Raw genomic sequence first — 20,383 nt, 5'->3', positions numbered from 1 at the left:
ATTCATCATGTAACATTGTATTCAAGCATTTTTTTAAGGACACATGATTTAAGTTAAGTTAGTCTAAAAGCATACAGGTTGCAGATAAAAGAAATGTATAATAGTCCGTGCACGTGATTCAAAGCAAGGGTAGGATTGGCATTTTATAAAGTTATACATGTTCCTGCCACTTTCTTCCCATTTAAGCGAGGAAACAAATCTGCAGTGGGACCCAAAAAACAATCTTTCCTTGCTATTAATCTGAGGCTCCAAACAAGGGAAGCTCATTTTCCCAAAATCTTTCCATCCCTAGTTGCATCTTTCCTTATACTTTCACCTATTCCAAACAGCCCATAAAATTCATAGGTGTCTCGCACTTTTTATGTGAACTTCATTTCTAAAATGTGGAATCAGCACTAATTTTATTATGGAAAATGATTCATAAACATCCTTTTCACATACCACTTTTCTATACACCCCTATCTGGCAGGGTATTTTGATAATTTTACAAACACTTTTTTTTCAATCCTTCCAATTCTCCTTGAGTCTCCAATGTGAAACACACACTCACACTTTCTTCCTTGTTCCTTCCTTTTCCTCACTGACCATGAACCACCGCCGTCACCACCACCATCTCCGTTGTCATTGACCTCACTTAAATGTTCCCTTTCTCTCTCTCGCCTCTCCTTTTCTTGGCCAACGACAACCGGTGGTTGTGGGTGAGGATATCGACCTCGCTTTCTTGGTCGACAACAACGATGACGGCGACGGCTGTCGGTGAGAATTCCATATCTCGTTTTGAGGAGGGCGATGACGATGGTGGTGGTGGAAAACGATGTGAATGATGAAAGGTGAGAGAACAAAGCGTTCATGACAGAGAGAAGAAGCATTTGGATTGATTTATGGAGAATTAGAATGGGTTTTGTTATTGATGATGTGAAAGTGAAGAAAAATGCATTGCTGTCAAATTTTAGTTGTGGATGTTACAACATAATTTGGAATTGAAAGAGTGAGAACGATTGGTGTGGTGGTAGACTGGTGTGGTGGCGCGCAACAGTGGTGGTGGAAGGGACGGCTGAGGTGCGGTGGGACGTGAGTGAAGAGAGAAGGGGAGCGTGTTCTGTGTTGGGATACACTAAAAAACTTGTGTTGTTTTTAATTGATTAATAAAATAAATAAAAATTAAAATAAAGGCACTTAATAAGATTATTTTATATTAGTTTTTTTACATGTGGAAGGTGTATAGGGTGGCATGCCACGTAGGGTGGTTCACCTATCACCACTCTTTTATTATATAAGAGATTGATCGTTGAAAAAAAGAGTGTTGTTGATATTCTTAACAAAAATAATAATATATTGTTGGTATTCTAATGCAAATTGGCATCATATGCACTCCATTTTTTGTGAGGCGACATGTCAAATTTGTGATCAAAGTTTGCAAGACACAACCATAGTGCGAAGGTTGATGACATGAGGTGCACAATATTGGGTATGATGTGGTGAGATCCCTACCTTAACAATAGTGACAATGGAAATCAATTTAGAAGAGTCTTTAAACGTAAGTGTTTTATGGTGTACCGAGATAATATTATTGGGCAAATGGGCACTATGTACCGTCTTATGCAAGTTGAGTTGACCCAACAGGCGAACGAAATGCTATGGACCTGTCATCTGAAATATGATCAAACATAAGTTGCCACGTGCTTTATTTAAGTGTCTTTGCCCACGTAATACTCATTGTGCATAGTGGAAACCTTATTTTTCATGGTTAGTAACAATCACGTTTTTCTCCTATAATTATGCTTTGCTTACTATAAAGGATAGAACCTCCGCTCCCAAGAAAAATAGATATGCGATTCATTATATTAACTCCTGGAGACTGGAGTCATACACTAAGAGGAGGAGAAAAAACTCATGTATATGCAACAACTTGTTCCTTTAACCTGTCTAGTGAGGTAGAGTGGTGAGAGACCCATAATCTTTCAACTCATTCATTCGATGAACTAGACGAGTTAATCATTGGTAATTTCGTAGGACTAAAAACATATTTAACTCGTTATAAAATCATCATTAATAAAAATCATATATAAAAAGTAACGAGTAAATAGTCAATTTCCTTCCTGAAATTGTAGGTTTCGTCAATTACCCCCCTTAAATTAACAAAACTTCAATTACCCCCTGAAATTGCATAACGTTAATCAATTTACCCCATCCGTCAAATTTTTCTGTTAACTGTTTACGGTTATGATCAAATATCCCCCTGAAATTTTGCACTTATGTGCAAAATGCACCCTAAACTTGATTTTTTTTTTATCCTTGACTCAAAAAATATTAAAGGCAAACAATTAACAATTATTGATCATATAAATCTTTATGGAATGTATGTTTATGCAGCTATTGATCATATAAATCTTTATGGAAGGTATGTTACTCTCATGTGTTTTAAATATATACATATATAGAAGACTTTGTTTTATACAAGTTGATAATTATGTTTGAGTATGCAGTCATAAAGTGCACAAGTCTTTGATAACTGTGTGTTCATAAAGAAAATTCATAGGTTAATATCTGCAGAAGGAAGAAGAAACAAGGCTTAGGTTTGTGAATTTGCAACTTAATTAATGATATAATTTTTATAAGGGTAAATACCTCTTTTCGTCCCTGTAATATTAGTGAATTTCGGTTTTAGTCCCTGTAAAAAAAAAAGATTTAAATTTTGTCCCTGTAATTTCAGATTCTTCCACTTTTGGTTCCCCATTCCACCACGTAAGCAGAATCCGCATACATGACACGTAAAATGAGGGACCAAAAGTGGAGAAATCTGAAATTACAGGGACCAAAAGTGGGAGGAATCTGAAATTACAGGGACGTAATTTATGCAGATTCTGTTGACTTGATGAAAGGAGAGACCAAAAGTGAAAGAATCTGAAATTACAGGGACAAAATCTAAATCTTTTTTTTTACAGGGACTAAAACCGGAATTCACTAATATTACAGGGACGAAAAGAGGTATTTACCCTTTTTATAATGCAGGAAATGCCATATCTATTACCTCCAGCATGTTAAATAGATTATGTCATAGACCTTCTACATGAAGCCGGTAGATCACATTGTACTACGAAGTTATGTGATATATATCAATTTTCTGCTGCTATGGCATTCTTGTCTTGGTTTATTTCAACAACTTGATATTTTTTTAATGTTTGGATTTTAGTTTTACCTTCTTTGTAAAAAATTTACCTTGCTCCTTGTTGATAAATATGAATGAAAAGGCTGCACATGACAAAATCATGATTTCTTTGGCATATATTCATTTATTTTCTTATGAATAGAATTTTTATGACAATAGGTACAATATACTACTTGAAGAACTAAATGTATGATTTTTGGTAAGAAAAAAAATCTAAATTTTTAAGTTTAGGGGGCATTTTGCACATGAGTGCAAAATTTCAGGGGGGGTATTTGATCATAATCGTAAACAGTTAACAGAAAATTTTTACGGAGGGTTAAATTGATTAACGTTATGCAATTTCATGGGGGTAATTGAAGTTTTGTTAATTTCAGGAGGGTAATTGACAAAACTTACAATTTCAGGGGGGAAATTGACTATTTACTCAAAAAGTAATATAAGCTAATTATCACCTCTCCACCTCTTATAATTTCTGGATGTTGATGTGGATACCTCGTAAACAAATGTGTTTTGACCGCTGAAAGCATCAATGAACAAGTAAAGATTATGTAATATGATAGAGGTTAAAGCAATATTTTTTTTTGGTAACACAGGTTAAAGCAATATAATATAAGTAGAAAAAGCAAATAATATAATAAAGAATAATGATATTTGGGACATGTTGAAGGAAGATGTGATGCGTTTTTAGGTTGATTTTCATAGGAACGGAAAGTTACCAAAGAAATAATTAGTATTTTTATTGCGCTTATTCCAAAGGTTGATAACCCTCAAAGCCTTGATGATTTTCGTCCAATATCTATGGTTGGTAGTTTATATAAAATATTGGTGAAGGTTCTTGCAAATAGGCTGGGTTCTATAATTGGCTCTGTTATTTCTGATATTCAGTCAGCCTTTACAGAGGTAGACAGATTCTTGAGGTAGTCGATGAAGCTATTTTTGGTGGCGAATGAGGTAGTCGATGAAGCTAAAAAATGTAAGAAGGAGTTGATTCTTTTCAAGGTTGATTTCGAAAAAGCTTATGACTCCATTGACTGGAAATATTTGGAGGAAGTTATGATGAAGATGGGGTTTCCGACTTTGTGGCGCAAATGGATAAAAGAGTGTGATGGGGTTTCCGACTTCTTTACTGGCTACAAAGTGGGAAGGCGTGACAACATGGTAGTGTCCCACCCGCAATTTGTCGACGACACTTTAATTTTGGGAGAAAAATTGTGGGCCAACATTCCATCTTTGCGAGTTGTTCTTTTGCTCTCTGAAGAATTGTCTGGTTTAAAGGTGATTTTTTCTAAAAGTATGTTGGTAGGGGTAAATGTTACTGGCTCCTAGTTGGCTGAGGCAGCGTTAGTCTTAAATTGTAAGGTTGGTTCTATTCCATTCTTGTATCTTGGTATGCCTGTTGGTGGTAACGCTCATCGGTTGTCGTTTTGGGACCCTTTCATTGATCAGATAAACTCTAGACTGTCGGGTTGAAGGTCGAGGTATTTGTCTCTAGGAGATCGTCTGGTTTTGCTGAAGTTTGTCCTGTCATATCTGCTTGTATATGCTCTTTCTTTTTTCAAAGCTCCATCAGGTATTGTCTCCTCTATTGAATCTATTTTAAATAATTTCTTTTGGGGAGGGGGGGGGGAGTGTAGACCATAGAAAAATCATTTGGGTTGACTGGCAGTCTATTTGTCGGAGTCAGGAGGTTGGTAGTTTGGGGATAAGGAGAATTAGGGAGTTTAACATTGCTTTATTAAGGAAGTGGTGTTGGAGGTTGCCGGTGGATAGGGATAGGTTGTGGTATAGAGTGTTGTTGGCACGTTATGGTGTGGAGGATGGGCGCTTATGCCAGGGGGCTGCGATGGCTCCTTATGGTGGAGGGACATTTGTCTGTTGCGTGAGGATGTTTGGTTCAATAGCCACGTTAGTCACTCTGTTGGCGACAATAATAATACTCTTTTTTGGACTGATGTTTGGGTGGGTGGTGTGTCTTTAAGGGACATATTTAGTCGTTTATTTGAATTATCGACGCTGAAGGAGGAAACAGTGTCTGCGGTGTGCAGTTTAGGGTGGGGGTTAGATGGTGGAGCGTGGCATTGGAGACGTAGATTGTTTTCCTGGGAGGAGGAGTTGGTAGGAGAACTTAGGCTTTTACTTGAAAACATTAACTTGCAGGTTACTAGGAACGATAAATGGTTGTGGAGATTGGATTCATCTTCTAGCTACACCATTCGTAGTGCCTACAAGTTTTTGAATGATCAGTTTTATATTACTTATGAGGTTTAGCTGCCTTTCATTTGGCATAAAGACGTTCCTTTGAAGGTCGTGCTTTTTGCGTGGTGTTTGTTTCGATTTAAACTATCGACCAAGGACAATCTCTTTCGTCGTCGAATCATTGATGTAGAAGCTCAATCTTGTGTAGGAGGTTGTGGTTTGGTCGAAACATCTCCTCACTTATTTTTACATTGTAGTTTATTTGGCTATGTTTGGAATCATATTTACTAGTGGATTGGTGTTTATGCGGAGATGCCTGATAATGTGGCAGATCATTTTTTACAATTTAGTCATATTGAGGATGCTGCGATGTCAAGGCAATCGTTATTACAGGTTATTTGGTTTGCAACAACGTGGGAATTATGGAAAGAAAGAAACGACAAAATTTTTAATGCTTTGGATAGTTCTATTTCTCAGGTGGTGGACAAGATTAAGGCGGTAACCTTTAGGTGGTTGAAGGTGAGGATCGCTTCTCTTCCTTTCAACTATCATGGTTGGTGGCTAAATCCGTTTACCATTCTTGGTATAGGCTAATTTTGGTTTGGATCTTTTTGGTAATTGGTGATGCCTTGTAAATATTTCTGACACTTTCTCTGTTTTTTTGGTGTTTCTTCCTGAGTACTTCTTGTACTAGGAGGGCCAAAAGTTGTCGCAATATATTTCATTTTAGCCTCTTGAGAAAAAAAAAAGGAATAATGATATTTGAACAAATATTTTGGTTCAACTTTTGGGACAGTTTTGTTGTTTTATATTCTTATTGGTCAAAAACAATAGAGAGAGAAAAAAAGAAGAGAGAATAAGAAGTTTTGAGGGAATTAGTAGAGGGTCTGTGTGTATAAATTTTGTAGGAAGGGTCTGTGTGTATAAGGGGGGAATTAGTAGAGGGTTTGAACCTCGTTGTTAGTGCATGTTGCTTTGCTTGTTCAGTTTTAGGAAGGGTCTGTGTGTATAAATTTTTTGGATGTTTCGATGCCCTTAGCTGTTAGTGCAGGTTGTCAGGGTGATTATGGGTCTTCCTTTTGCTGTATTTTCTGTACTAACCCTTTGTTGTTGCTGGTCTTGTTACAGTACACAGGTTTTATTTCCCCCCTTCTTGTTAGAGTATTGAGATAAGAGATTTTGAGGGAATTAGTAGAGAAGTGAATAAGTATATTAGCAAAGATGAATAATTTGTTTTTGTTATGGGTTTTTAATCCGATTGTTGGATAAAAAACAAACTAATATCGGTTTTTTAATTTAATCCCAATTTTAGTTGTTTTTTTGTTATTTTTAAAATGAATTATTTAAGTTAAATGGTAATTTTATATTATTATTGATTCATTTGCTCCCGTGGACACTAATTTTTCCACATGTGTTTTGCCACATAATCATTTTTCATGGCAACTTATTAAAAACCATGACACATCAGCTTTTTTGGAGGAGAAAATGGGGGTTAGAACGAAAAATGCAACACAAATGATAATCGAAGGACATTTTTGTTATGTTTTAAAAGAGCAGGATTAACTTCGTGAGTATGCCAAAACACGAGGACCAAAAGTGTAATTAAGCCTATCATTTATCTATAAGTAATGTAGAAAAACGAGTAAACTATCAAATTGGTCCCTGTATTTGTAAGTCACTCTCAAATTAGTTTGTGACTCTATTAATATTTCAAACTAGTTATTATCTTTTTCAAAAGTTTCTCAATTAGGTCCTTTGTCATATAACAAAAACATAAAGATATGGACATAATTGAGAATTTTTTAACAAAGACAAGGACTATATTGAAATATTAATAGAATCAGAGATTAATTTGAGAGCGACTTACAAAGACATCAATCAATTTAGTGATTTACTAGTAGAAAAACATATGTAATATAATATTTTAAGCAATATAAGAAAAAGTAATATAAATATGATGCAATTATCACAATAATAAAAAAAAATCATCCATTAAATTAATAAAAAACATTCATTTTTATGTACCAAAAAAAAAAACATTCATCTTTTTTTTTTGGTGGACAGGGTTTGAACTTGATATATTATGCATTATTTTTACCAACTAAGTTAAGCTTAAGAGACATAAAAACATTCATCTATAAAAAGTGATAAATTTCTCTTTCTGATAGAATAAAAAGTGAATAATTTCCTATTTTAAAATGGTAAATATATTATATTTGATATTCAATATTTTTTTTTTGTTGGTAAAGTAGTTCATCTTACGGCCACCGAACACAGTTTCACCATTTTCGCAACATGTTAGAGTGAAATGAAAAGGAAAATAATAACACAAAACCGAAGCGAGGGTAAAACCGAAATTATACCAGTTTTGGTTTCAACACTTTCCTTTCTTTCTCTTACGCACGCATTGTTCAATTCTTACGGTAAAAAAAAGATTTCTCCTAATTCTATTCCTTTATCAATTCGCATCGCTATTACTGTAGAATCACCGTCTCCGATCTCAAATTCTCAATCCTCAAACCCTAACATTCATCGATTCTTCCATCTTCCAATCAGGTATATGCTCATTTTCGATCATTCAACGTTCTTTTTCCGTTCAATCGAGTGCAATTGAATTCGTTATTTTTTTTGGAAATTTTCGAAATCATTCAATTATGTCTTTGTTTGAGCTTGATTGAGCTAAGAAAATTCAACGGTTGAAGTTAGAGTAAGAACTGAGAAATTGATAGTGATTTTTCTGATATTTTTTTCAACTAAATTCGCATTCATTTTTTGTCATTTGGTTTGAACAGTGTTTGTTGTGAATTTGGAACACTGTGCAACACTGAACTAAATTGTGTTATATCACATTTTAAAGCTAGTATCACGAGAAGTGATAGCTGGAACTGTTGTTTTTGGAATGAAGTCTCGCAAATAGATCGCAGCGAGGAAGGATGAATATCGTTAAGGGTGTTGCTGACCTTATACGAAGAACTTCCTCTGGGCATAGCGGTGAATCATCAAGTTTTCATGCTCAAAAGTTCTCTCCTCCTGGGCCTAAGATTCGTTTCAGGTAAAGTATGAAACAAAAAGCTCCATGCTCGCGTTAATACCACACAATTGAATTATAAGTTTCTTGAAATTATTTAATGTGTAATGCTTGCTGTTTCACTGAGACGTGATAGAAGATTAAGTTATTCTGTTAGATATTTATGTCTTTTGACGTATGAAGAGTGTTTAGGTGATTATCAAGGCTGGCTTCTTTTACGATTGAGTAGTGTTTTAGGAAAGAGAGTTTTATCGTTTATACAATTTTTCATTGAGTGTTCCAATGAAATGGAAATAAATCGCGTTGGACGATCACTTGCGTATTCTTCATAGTTAATGTCATATCATTAACAGGGATTGTAACCCGCAGTGTTGGGCTTGCAAGTGTTATCCCTTGTGAGATCGGGAGTGAATTGCTGTTTAACAGGGATTCTTCATTACTGCATTTTGAGAATAAATGAAAAATCCAGTTAAGTTTTTACTAAAGAAGGAAACCCGCGTAGTGGTTGTTCAGAGTCCTTGCTGGAAGTGTTATGGCGTGAAAGAGTGTTCACAAGTGGGAGGCAACACCCACATTACAAGTGGGTTTTGACGTATTGTGGAATTGAGTTAGGTCTAACCTACGCGGGTGACACCTCCAGGCCGTGGTTTAATTGGTTGAACCACAGTTGAATTGAATGACAAAATAAAAAAATATAAATAAATAAACGCTAAAAACAAAACCGGTTGAACCACAGTTCAAACCGATTCAATCTTGGTTCAACTAGGCTGCTGTACAACTGGGATCAAACCAACCGATGAACTGGCCAGTTCCCTTTTCAACCTGTTGACTTGTCCAGTTTTTAAAAGGTTGAGTAAAATAACTTGAAAATAACTCACGGGCACATCATAAGCTTTTTTTATAAACTCTCCCAAACACTTACATACATGTTCATGTCATCAAATAAAACCAATTAAACTCTTCCAATTCCAAACACCACCTAAATGTTATGACATTTGATTTACTTGGGGTTGAAAGCCAAGGGGTTTTTGACACACAAATAATAGCCAAATAGCATTTCGATACATAATTTTGGCATTTTACTTTTGCCAATTCATTTTAAGTGAACCAGAAAAAACAGATCTTTTGTAAAAGGACACAATGATTGTTCCAGAGGTGGTTGCCTTGCATGCTGAAAACAATTTTTGTTAATGCTGTTAATAACTGCTATCCATATAAAATGCTCAGCTTGGGGGGGATTTGGTTAGAAACTGAGAGAGATTCACCAAAGAAATAACTTAAAAAATAATTTGTGATTATATTGCTAAAATACTTTTAATCGTACATGATTTCATTTGAATTGACTTCTTCCAGTGATGCTGGGGATGAGGCAATAGTAAATACTCTATGGGAGCGATATCAGAAAAATGATGATAAGGTATGATTGGACATGCTTCCTAGATTTTTATTTGTCAAATATATAATTCCAAAGCTTGACAAACTTCATTTAAATTCAAGTCTTGTAAGATATGCAATCTGTTGGCTCTATTTTCTATCTATCTATATATTATCTCTGTTCAATATTTTTTGGATTGCTGCAGTTGAGAACGATGCTAAATTCACGCTTTCTTCTCCTCACGACACTAGTCATTTATTTAGTAATTTTTCCTCACAAAAAGTCTTTAATGTTTTAGGTGGAGAAAAAAAGGTTGCTTCATGTTTTCATCAAGCAATTTGTAGTTGTCTACAAGGATTGGGAACCTATAAATTCAGGAATATTATTAGAGTCTGCTTCTGTTGAGAAATTTTCATCTGCTGATGATGTCGTCGTTGGCTGCTCAGCTGGACATCCTGTCGAAGTCATTCGGGTATTAGTTGATGAGGTCACACAGTTAAGCTCACTAGTCACTGAGTGTAAGATGCATATTGCCATCCTCGTATTATCTTCACCTTCCTCTTTCTTAATTAACATTCACTATAAGTAAGTCCAACTAGTTTTGAACATGCAATACAAATTGGAGGTTGGGCCTAATACCATCTATAAAGGGCAACCCAATATGCTAGGGTCATGACAAAGTGTTTTTGACCTAAATTTCTAGAGAGGGTAATTTTTGTTACTCGTTGTGGTATTGTTACTGCTGACATGTAATTTGATGCAATTTTTGTCTACTCTTGTTTTTTCAGTGAGCACCAGCATTTTGCAATCGACAGAATTGTCTGGGGCTGCAACCAAGTCATATATTACATCTGAAGGGTTTTTAATTTTGGATGCATTGAAAATTATCGCTCGTTCATTATACAATTGTAGAGTATTTGGATACTATGGTGGAATTCAAAAACTTACAGCACTAATGAAAGGTATAATAATTTTTTTGGGTTCCTAATTTTGATTAATTTGTGTGCATCTTTTAGGTACAAGTGTAGATATGCATTGGTATAAGTTTCATCTTCGCCTATTTCTTTTCTATAACCCTTTAGCATTTTTTAGGCTGTTAATGTTAAGGCTAAGATCTATGTTTTCCATTCTTATAATTGTTAAAGTTTCAAGAGTGTTCTAGTAATTTTCTTTTATCCTTTATGCAAACAATTGAGCACATGTTAATAATAATTTGACACATGGCTAAATACAAACTGCCACATGAGCCTAACTAACTTCGTGTTAGTTACAGCTAGTTTAGGATAAACCGCCCTTGGGTGTAGGATTAGGCCTCGTATGAAGTCTTAGATTCAGTTGAATCTATTCATTGTAACAAACATTCAACCATTTTATGCAATATGAAGTTTACTTTCCTCAATTTAATTCTCTTTTAACATTTTCTCTCCTTAATGGATGTTGCGCTTTTATACATTTTGTTCAATTTTGCATACAAATAAAATAATTTTCTGATATTTGACAAGTATTAATCCCCAAATACTACTTTCCACTCTTCCATTCATTATACTAAGCCTATACTTTCAAAATTGGCTATGGTCCTATAATTTATTGATTCAAATATCTTTCTATTATAAGGCAAAAACAGTGAAGTCTATTCTTACTCTGAGTTCAATTGGTTGCAGGAGCTGTGGTCCAACTTAAAACCATAAGTGGTGCCCTTTCTGCTGATGAAAGTTTGTCTGACTTTGTTCTGGAGAAAATTAAGCTGCTCCAACAAATTCTGATATACGTCGTGTCAATATTTTATGTTTTCATTGACTTGGGTTCAAATATAGACAAAAAGGATGAGCTGTTCTGCAGTCTTGTAGGCTTTATTTCACGTGTTGATGCTGCAATCAGCTCTTCAAATAGTTCAAAGGTTTTGTCTACTGAAGCAAGGTTACATTGGCGTCAGAAAGCAATTGTTTCTGTGATGGAGGCTGGTGGTCTAAATTGGTTAGTAGGTAAGGTAGGCATCTGTTATATTTAGATATTTGAGATTATTAGGCATTTGTTGGTTCACTGGTTGACTTTCCAACTTGGGAAATTATATTCAGTTCTGCACTAGGTAAATAAATATATATACATGAAAGGTACAATTAATTCAACTAATGCATTATTAAATGTTGGTTAAACTAACCTATAGGTTGCTGTAGTTCCAGCTAAACTTTTGAATAGGTTCCTATTCTTTTGTTGTTTCTGATGGGGTCCATATATATATATATTAGGTTCTAGGTTACTGTTACAGGTTTCGAGGACTTAATTATAAACGTTCATAGTTTGTTAGGACCTAATTGAAATTTTAGAACAGTAAAATCATTGATGTCTAGTCGATATTTTTTTATAAGGTTCTTGTTAAATATGTTTAAACTAAAGGGGAGCTTTTGATATTTTTATCAGTTTCTTGTTAAAAACTTTTAAACTATCGGGGAGCTTTTGAAATTTATTTAAACTGTAGGGACTTCAAAAGTAGTTTAACCTTAAATGTTAATGCATTCACTGTTTGTGCGATAAATCCATTTATGCTTAAACCCTGTCATTGAGATTGGGGCCAGGGCATGTATTGCTCATAGTTCTCCTTATCATATTGAAGTGTGTGTACAAGATAACTACATATATATTGACTCTTTTTAACTTAAAGATAAAGAAGGGACAAAGACCTTTTTTCTTACCAACTAGAATTAAAAGATGAAGCACATTATCGAAGCTCTTTCAAATAACTTATGCTTTTAGGCCAAAGTGTTTCTTCGCATGGGTGTAGGTTTCTGTTTATCACCATAATGTATTTGTGTGCGGTGACATGCTAGAGATAAGGACATGTTGGACTTGTTTTGTATTCACCAAACTTAAATTTGCCACAGAACTATTGCGCCTTTGTAGAAGATTCAGCTTGAAAGAACTGTTGATGGATGATTCACTTCAGTACTTGAGCTTGAAAATCCTTTCTTTGGCTTTATCTGCAAATCCCCGGGGTCAGAATCATTTTAAAAGTATTGGAGGGTTGGAAGTGCTGTTGGATAGTCTTGGCTTTCCATCAAATTATGCAACAACTTACCGTAAATTTGTTTTGACTAATGGATTCAGGTATTGTTACATGTATTTCAAGCCAATTATTCTTTGGTTGGTTCAGTGGTAGGAGATGGTGTAGTTCTCTTAAGCAAATTGTACATGCATTATTCTTAAGGGATTACTGCAACTTTTAAAGTTTGAGTTTGATAAGTGAATGACTAGCTTGATGCTGGTGAAGTGTCTGAGATTATGCATCACATTCTTAGTTTTTGTCTGTTCTATAAATATTATTACTCTCACATGTTATCTGTGCTACTTGTATTGACTTGTATCAAGTATTTAGGTAAATTTATCTGGTATTTTGCTACTTCTGTCACTCTTTGAGCACAATATGTTGGTATTATATTTACATTATCATATCATACAACCTGTTGTATAGTCTTTGAGAAATTGATTTGCTTGGTTTTTCTCAGGGATGATCAACCGTTGCAAAAAATATTTCAGCTTCATATTCTTGCTCTGGAAGTTTTAAGGGAAGCTGTGTATCCTTCGTTCTTTGCTAATTTTGATAATTTTGGATGACTTTCACTTTTCATTTACCATCATTTTGATGAGTTTAAAACCTTGCATCAGCACCATTGCATACTAAAGTTCTGAAACATTTAAAGTCTGTATCCATGCAAGCTATGAAGCACGGACACGATACAGGGTATCGGATACGATACCTATCCGACACGGCGATACGTCTGTCATTGAAAAATATTGGATATAATACGTTTTAAGTTACATATATAAAAATTAAAATAAAGTTGTAAACATTAGTTAAAATATTTAAACTAAAATCTGAACACAAACTCAAGAGAAGTGGTGAATTTCAAACCGAACTCGAGAGAAAACTTTGGCTAATTAAAATAAAATGGAAATTGCAAATCATTGTCTTACATAAACCAAACTCATAAGTCAGAGCACAATCTTGAAAAATAAACAAATGGGTGCATCAAAATTTACATGATCAATTAAAGTTGAGAGAGGAGATAATTAAAGTTAGAGAATAGTAATTAAGGTGGGAAAGCTGAAAACTGAACAGTCATGAGATGTATCTGAGGCGTATCGCAGCGTCTCGGCGACCTATCGGTTTTTTTTTTTTTAATTAAAAAAATTCCGATACTCCTTTGATACATATCGACGGCATATCGGCGTATTGGATACGATTCAGTAGCCTTTTAGGCGTATCGGTGCTTCGTAGCATACAAGTTATACATGTTTGTCATTCTTGATTATTCCTCTCTGAATTTCATTCCCATGGAATATATGCTAACATCATCCATTTTGCATTTGTTTTGCCTTTTACTTTTTGGAAACTTGTTTCTTCTTGAATGTCATTAAAATTTAACATTACATTATTGATGCTTGAGACCTTGACATTGATACAGCTTTGGGAATATGAACAACCTGCAATTTCTTTGTGAAAATGGTAGGATACATAAATTTGCAAATAGTTTTTGTTCGCCGGCTTTTGTTCTTCAAGATTTGAGACAGGGGGAGGATTTTGCTGGACAGCAAGCTGTCAGTGTGCCTGGTCTTGATATTCATGAAAATAAAAATAATATGAAATTTGATCCAGCGATGGCTTCTGCTGGCCTTACACCCGACGCTTCTTTTTCTCATTTTTGGAATGATTATGTCCTTATGCTGAGCAGAAGTCTCTGTTCATTTCTTATAGTTCCTGGAGCTTCAAAATCTCTTAATATCCAATTATCTTCTGGTCGACTTGCATTGCCTGTTTCCTCATCATATTGTGAATTGTCAATCAAATGGGTCATAAGGGTTCTTTTTACATTGTTTCCCTGCATCAAAGCTTGCTCAAATCAGAATGATTTGCCAAGCTATTTAAGGTGAATAATATAAATGGTTTCCATTGTCTTTACTTGTGCTGTTTGCTTAAAAATCTTAATTAACTATAAAAAACAGTTATTGCAAATTACTCTCTTTCTATGGTTATGAAGTAAAAACTTCATATGCTGAACTAATTTTTGCTGTTGCTTTTCTTCCCATTTTCTGCAGGGTCTTTGTCACCATTTTACAGAACACAGTTCTCAATGCATTTAAAAATCTTCTTTCTACTTCTCCCATGTCACTTGAAAATTTTCGTGAAGAGGGAATATGGGATCTTATCTTTTCAGAAAATTTCTTTTACTTCGAATCAGGTTTAGAAGAAATTGGTCGACAGGTATTTGCATACAACGAGAAGTCTGAATTATTGTCTGCTTCAAGTAGCACAGTCGACAAACCAGAAGTCAATGGGGTTAGAAGTCTGCAGATGGAAATAATGTCATTTGTGGAATTTGCTGCAACTTCTAATGGAAATACACACAACATGGTGGGTCCCCCCCCCAGGATGCATCTTTCTAAAATTTCTTTTATTTTGTGAAATTGAGACTTAAAACACAGATTTCATATCTGTTGTAAGAGAGATAAAATACAGCTATATGGTGAAAAATGTATGTGAAGCTATGCAGTGGAGAGCAGTGATTTGCAAAAAATATTTTTTAAGTATGTAGAATTTTGTTCTTAATAGATAATAGATCACAAAATCATTTTACAGAACAGAAGTGCTGTGACTTGTCAAAAGTTTTTCCTAAGCTTCACGCGTTGGATATTTGTTTTAAATTATGTACTACCTGTCTTGTTAATTGGCTTTATGCCTTATTATTTTGCTAATGTAATATTTACCGTGTGCATATCATTTCGCATGCGTGTGTTACTCATTTGTATCTAATATCTGTTTCTTATTTTGATTATAGACTGAATTGTCCGCTTTGCTGGATGCACTTGAACATTCTGCTTGTAATCCTGAAATTGCTGGTCTTCTTGTGAGGAGTTTAGTTCGTATTTTGCAGCTCTCCCCCGAGAAAACTATTACTTCCTGTAAAACCTTGAATGCAGTCTCTCGGGTTCTACAAGTTGCTTGTGTTCAAGCACAAGAGTGCAAAAGATCTGGAAGTATGGACCCCTCCAGTGTAAATAGCGGCTTGGAAGTTTTGGAATCAGTGCCTGATCAACCAAACTGCAATTCACCTGAGACCGTGCAAAATTGGTTTGGTTGCATGAAAATGTGCATGGAGTTCTTTACCAAGTTTTTTGCATCAGCTGAAGATACGAAGAGTTTTATATTGCATAGTTTTGCAAGCATTGATTGCTTGTTTGATTTATTTTGGATAGAAGGTTTGAGAGATGATGTACTTAGGCACATACTTGATCTCATGAAGGTGAAAATTTAGTTTTACTTGATTTTGGCTTGAGCTATAACGTACTTTGGAATTCATAATCTAAGTTTTAATCATCTTGCAAGTATAATATATATGTTGCTATATTTATTATTGTTAATTTTCAGATTATACCAATTTCGGAGGAAGATAAAAAAGCAAAGTTACAGTTATGCTCTAAGTATTTGGAAATGTTTACGCAAATAAAAGAACGGGAGAAATTTTTTGTTGATCTGTCTGTTGACATGTTGGCTGGAATGAGAGAAATGCTTCTGGCTAATCAAGCAGTATGCATCTGATGTTGATTTATCTCTCAATTTTATTAGCTTAAATGAATATGCATTTTACAATTTTACTGAGTGGTTTTTTTTATGTTCTAATGTTTCAGTACTACCAGGCTCTATTTCGTGATGGGGAATGCTTTTTGCATGTTGTATCATTACTTAACAGTGATCTAGACGAGGGAAAGGGGGAGAGATTAGTTTTAAATGTACTCCAAACACTTACTCATCTGCTTGCAAATAATGATACCTCAAAGGTACTTTCTTCATTGCTGTCTTATGTTTCCCCTTTTTTTTCCTTCCCTTGTGTTTGATAGTTGTAGGCACCACATTACTATTCTTTTTTTTTTTCCATTTCGTCTTGATGAAGTGCATATGTTAATGGATTGTACTGTTATGTCTGGTCGGAAAGTTCTTTCTGAAGTTATCCTTTGGCTGTTTTTTACTGTTGTGCTGGTAAAGACACACATGTCATTACATCTCTATAATGCCCCCCATGCAGCAGCTCTGTTTTAATCGTATGAGCTGAAATTATTTTTTTATTTAGAAGAATAGAACCTCTGACTACTTGGTCAAGGACCTATCATACCACCATAAGAATTAATTCCCCTGAAAGGCTTAGGCAAACAAATGACTTTGTTACATAAGATGATTCACTGTTCTCTTTTGTGATTCAATCTTCTTTGCTCTTTTGATAAATTGATTTTTTTGTGAAATTAAAAAAAAAGGTTAAATTATGCTCTTGGTCGACGCTCTTTCATGAATTTGATTGTCTGTGTTGTTAACCTGAAAGTGATGGTTCCAATGCTTGTTTGGTAATATGATTAATTCTTGGGAAATAACTGTTACTTTTTAAATCTCCCTGAAGTTCTTTAAAAGCTTCTTTTAACACGAAATAAACTAATCCAGACACACCTGTACTATAGAACCTATGGTTGTCCATTCTCAACTTATTTTGGTTATCTTCTATCCTAGATTTTAAAGAGTTGAGCGTTCTCTCTCTCATGGGCAATGCATGAAAAATTAGGTTAGAGCCTGGATGCTTCAGAGGCATGTGACCTCTATAGCAACAAAAATATATAGGCTTAATTGAAGCATGTCTAAATGACCATCCAATTGCCCCTTGATCCAAGAACTGGTGCTTTAATGTATGGTTTTCATGAATGACATCTTCCTAGTTATTGTTAATGAACCTCCCCTTACAATGGTGCCTCGGGATTCGGGACATCCTTGCTTTAATCTAGCAAGAGTCCTTTATTGTCATATTTGTTTCGTAGCTTGGGGTGTTTGTATTATGCAGTAAACCTTATCTGATACTGTAAAAGATTCTAGTTGAGCATTATAAGTCACAGTTGCTTATTAGCATACAAATCTGAGTTTTGACTAATTGCCTACTGATAGCATTTTCTTTTCTTCAATTTATTTGAAGACTGTAGTCTGTTTTGCATTATTACGCATGGTTTGATATTTATTATATAGTTATTGTGTTCTTGTACTTGGTTTTGTATCAATGGCCTTCAATTCAACTGTTCACTTACTGTATCACTATCTCTGCCAGGCCGCGTTTAGAGCTCTAGCTGGAAAGGGGTACCAGACGCTGCAGAGCCTGCTGTTGGATTTTTGCCAGTGGCATTCAAGTGAAAGTCTTTTAGATGCTTTGCTTGATATGCTTGTTGATGGTAAATTTGATATCAAGATCAGTCCTATAATTAAGGTGATATGCTAGTACATTTTTTAATCCACTTGCATGGTTTCATGTTCTACAGCAAGAAACTGAAAAAAGTTGCATTTGTTGCATCCAAATGCTATATCTTATTTCAGTGATGATATCTTGACAAAAATCCAATGACATAATATGATGACACTGTATGCTATTCAAATCATCAAATGTGGTTAATGTTTGCCAATACTTGGTCAATTCAGTTTATTAAAGTGGTTTATGGGTTATCATTTTTTTGACAAATATTTTATTTTTTGACAACCACTAAAAATTACATGGTTAATGACATGCAAATACTTGACTAATTCAGTTCATTGTGGTTAATGAGTTAATCAATTTTTCATCATAATTAATTTCTATTTTTTATGACTACTAAAGAGTAATGGTTAATGACTTGCAAATTCTTGGTTGATTTAGTTGATTACATGGTTAATGAGTTATTTTGATACTACATTTTCCACAACTTACTAAAAAGTGCCTAGTTAATGATTTGTAAAGACTTGGTTAATTCAGTTCATTTTATAGTTAACGGGTTACTTTGATTCTACATTAACCACTTGTGAAATAGTTATAAAAGATCGTGAACCACACTTAGTTTATTGGGTTGATATTGGCTATTAATACAATGTTGAAAGTGGTTATTAGTGACAAGGTTAATTAAGTTTTTAGTCCCTATAAATATTCACAGTTTTGTTTTTAGTCCCTATAAAATAAAATCACACTTTTTAGTCCCTGTGAAATTTTCCTTTAGCATTTTAGGGACCAAAAATGTTGATGGAAATTTTTTATAGGGACTAAAAATGCTAATGATATTTTTTTATAGGGACTGAAAATGCTGATGGAAAATTTTATAAGGACTAAAAAGTGTGATTTTATTTTATAGGGACTAAAAACAAAATTCTGAATATTTACAGGGACCATTTACTTAATTAACCCTAGTGACAATAACCACATAAAGGATTGATTTGACCAAATATTTGTAGGTCATTAACCATGTACGTTTTAGTGGTTCTGAAAAATGAAATTAATCATGTCATAAATAAATTGATAACCCATTAACCACATAATTAACTGAGTTAGTCGAATAGTCATTAACCATGTGTGTTTTAGTAGTTGTTGTGGAAAACAAATTGATAACCCATCAACCTCATAATGAACTTAGTTAACCAAATATTTGTAAATTCGTTAACCATGTATGTTTTACTCTGTTGTGGAAAAAGAAATTAATTATGAAAGCAAAAATAGTTAATCGATCAATCGCATGATAGACTATTTTTTTTTAATTGGACGTACGAAACTGAATTATTCAAGTATTTGCACGTCATTGATCACCAAACATAGAGTGAACAGCAGTATACCGTATCAGGAATATGGTGTCCTTAATTGTGTGTCAAAACATCGTTTTTGCATCTTATATAGTTCTGTTAAATCTTACTTTATAAATCTTAGTTGAGTGTTATCTTATTTTTCTGTTTTTGATTTCAGAATGAAGATGTGATCATATTATATCTGATTGTGTTGCAAAAGGTTTGCAATTAATTTCCTTTTTCATTTACTATTATTTTTTCATCATGGTAATATTGTAGTTGCCAAACTTTGAGAAAATAGTAACATGTGTTTTATTGCTTGTTATTTTGTGATTGGGCAGAGCAGTGAGTCGTTGAAGCATAATGGGCTGGAAGTGTTTCAGCAACTACTAAGAGATTCAATTTCTAATAGAGCTTCCTGTGTCAGAGCAGGGATGCTTGATTTTCTTCTGAATTGGTTTTGCCAAGAAGATAATGATAGTGTGATATTTCAGATTGCCCAGTTAATTCAAGCCATTGGTGGGCATAGTATATCAGGGAAGGACATCCGTAAAATTTTTGCTTTACTCCGAAGTGAGAAAGTTGGGATGAGGAGGCACTACGGCTCTGTTCTGTTAACAAGTCTCTTGTCAATGCTACACGAGAAAGGACCAACTGCCTTTTTTGATCTCAATGGGATTGATTCTGTAAGTCCTGAAGCCATTGTAAACTCGTCTATAAGTCCTGATTCTTCTATATACTATTTCCAAGTATTTTGTATCTATGGTACTTTTTCTTCCATCCTGGGTAGATGCTAATAAAAGGTGTATCTTACAATTCTATATGGTGTCATTTACTGACATCTTTGAAAGAAAATCCGTGTTTGAATAATGAACACTTTTCTATTCATGATGTTATTAAAAGAGAGAAGATTTAAAGAGGATGTAATACCCTATAACAGCTTCAATTTGATAAACAATTGAATGGTTACCTCAGTAGAGCTGTCCAATCCCTTTGTTTAGATGATACGGGAAA

The 20,383-nt window shown here is 34.4% G+C and overlaps 1 protein-coding gene across 4 annotated transcripts in view; it reads left to right on the top strand.

Moving 5' to 3' along the window:
* The first annotated feature begins 7,724 nt into the window (after positions 1–7,724).
* The window catches only part of LOC11429830 (BEACH domain-containing protein B), a 30,052-nt gene continuing 17,393 nt past the window's right edge, over positions 7,725–20,383 (top strand). The window contains exons 1-16 of one of the 4 annotated variants that reach the window (XM_003602841.4): positions 7,725–7,921; positions 8,223–8,417; positions 9,747–9,810; positions 10,067–10,286; positions 10,557–10,730; positions 11,430–11,750; positions 12,648–12,870; positions 13,269–13,337; positions 14,229–14,690; positions 14,860–15,175; positions 15,600–16,064; positions 16,190–16,348; positions 16,450–16,599; positions 17,901–18,056; positions 19,548–19,589; positions 19,711–20,055. In XM_003602841.4, coding sequence (XP_003602889.2) covers positions 8,299–8,417; positions 9,747–9,810; positions 10,067–10,286; positions 10,557–10,730; positions 11,430–11,750; positions 12,648–12,870; positions 13,269–13,337; positions 14,229–14,690; positions 14,860–15,175; positions 15,600–16,064; positions 16,190–16,348; positions 16,450–16,599; positions 17,901–18,056; positions 19,548–19,589; positions 19,711–20,055 — 3,285 coding nt within the window. In that variant the 5' untranslated portion in view covers positions 7,725–7,921; positions 8,223–8,298. Of the gene's footprint in view, positions 7,922–8,157; positions 8,418–9,746; positions 9,811–10,066; positions 10,287–10,556; positions 10,731–11,429; positions 11,756–12,647; positions 12,871–13,268; positions 13,338–14,228; positions 14,691–14,859; positions 15,176–15,599; positions 16,065–16,189; positions 16,349–16,449; positions 16,600–17,900; positions 18,057–19,547; positions 19,590–19,710; positions 20,056–20,383 lie in introns of those variants that run through there. The other 3 variants (XM_024780116.2, XM_024780117.2, XM_024780118.2) reach the window with 3 other exon arrangements.

Source organism: Medicago truncatula, chromosome 3 (assembly GCF_003473485.1).
Source record: "Medicago truncatula cultivar Jemalong A17 chromosome 3, MtrunA17r5.0-ANR, whole genome shotgun sequence".
Lineage (NCBI taxonomy): Eukaryota > Viridiplantae > Streptophyta > Magnoliopsida > Fabales > Fabaceae > Medicago > Medicago truncatula.
The sequence above is the reverse complement of the archived record's forward strand: the minus strand, read 5'-3'. Positions and strand labels throughout refer to the sequence as shown.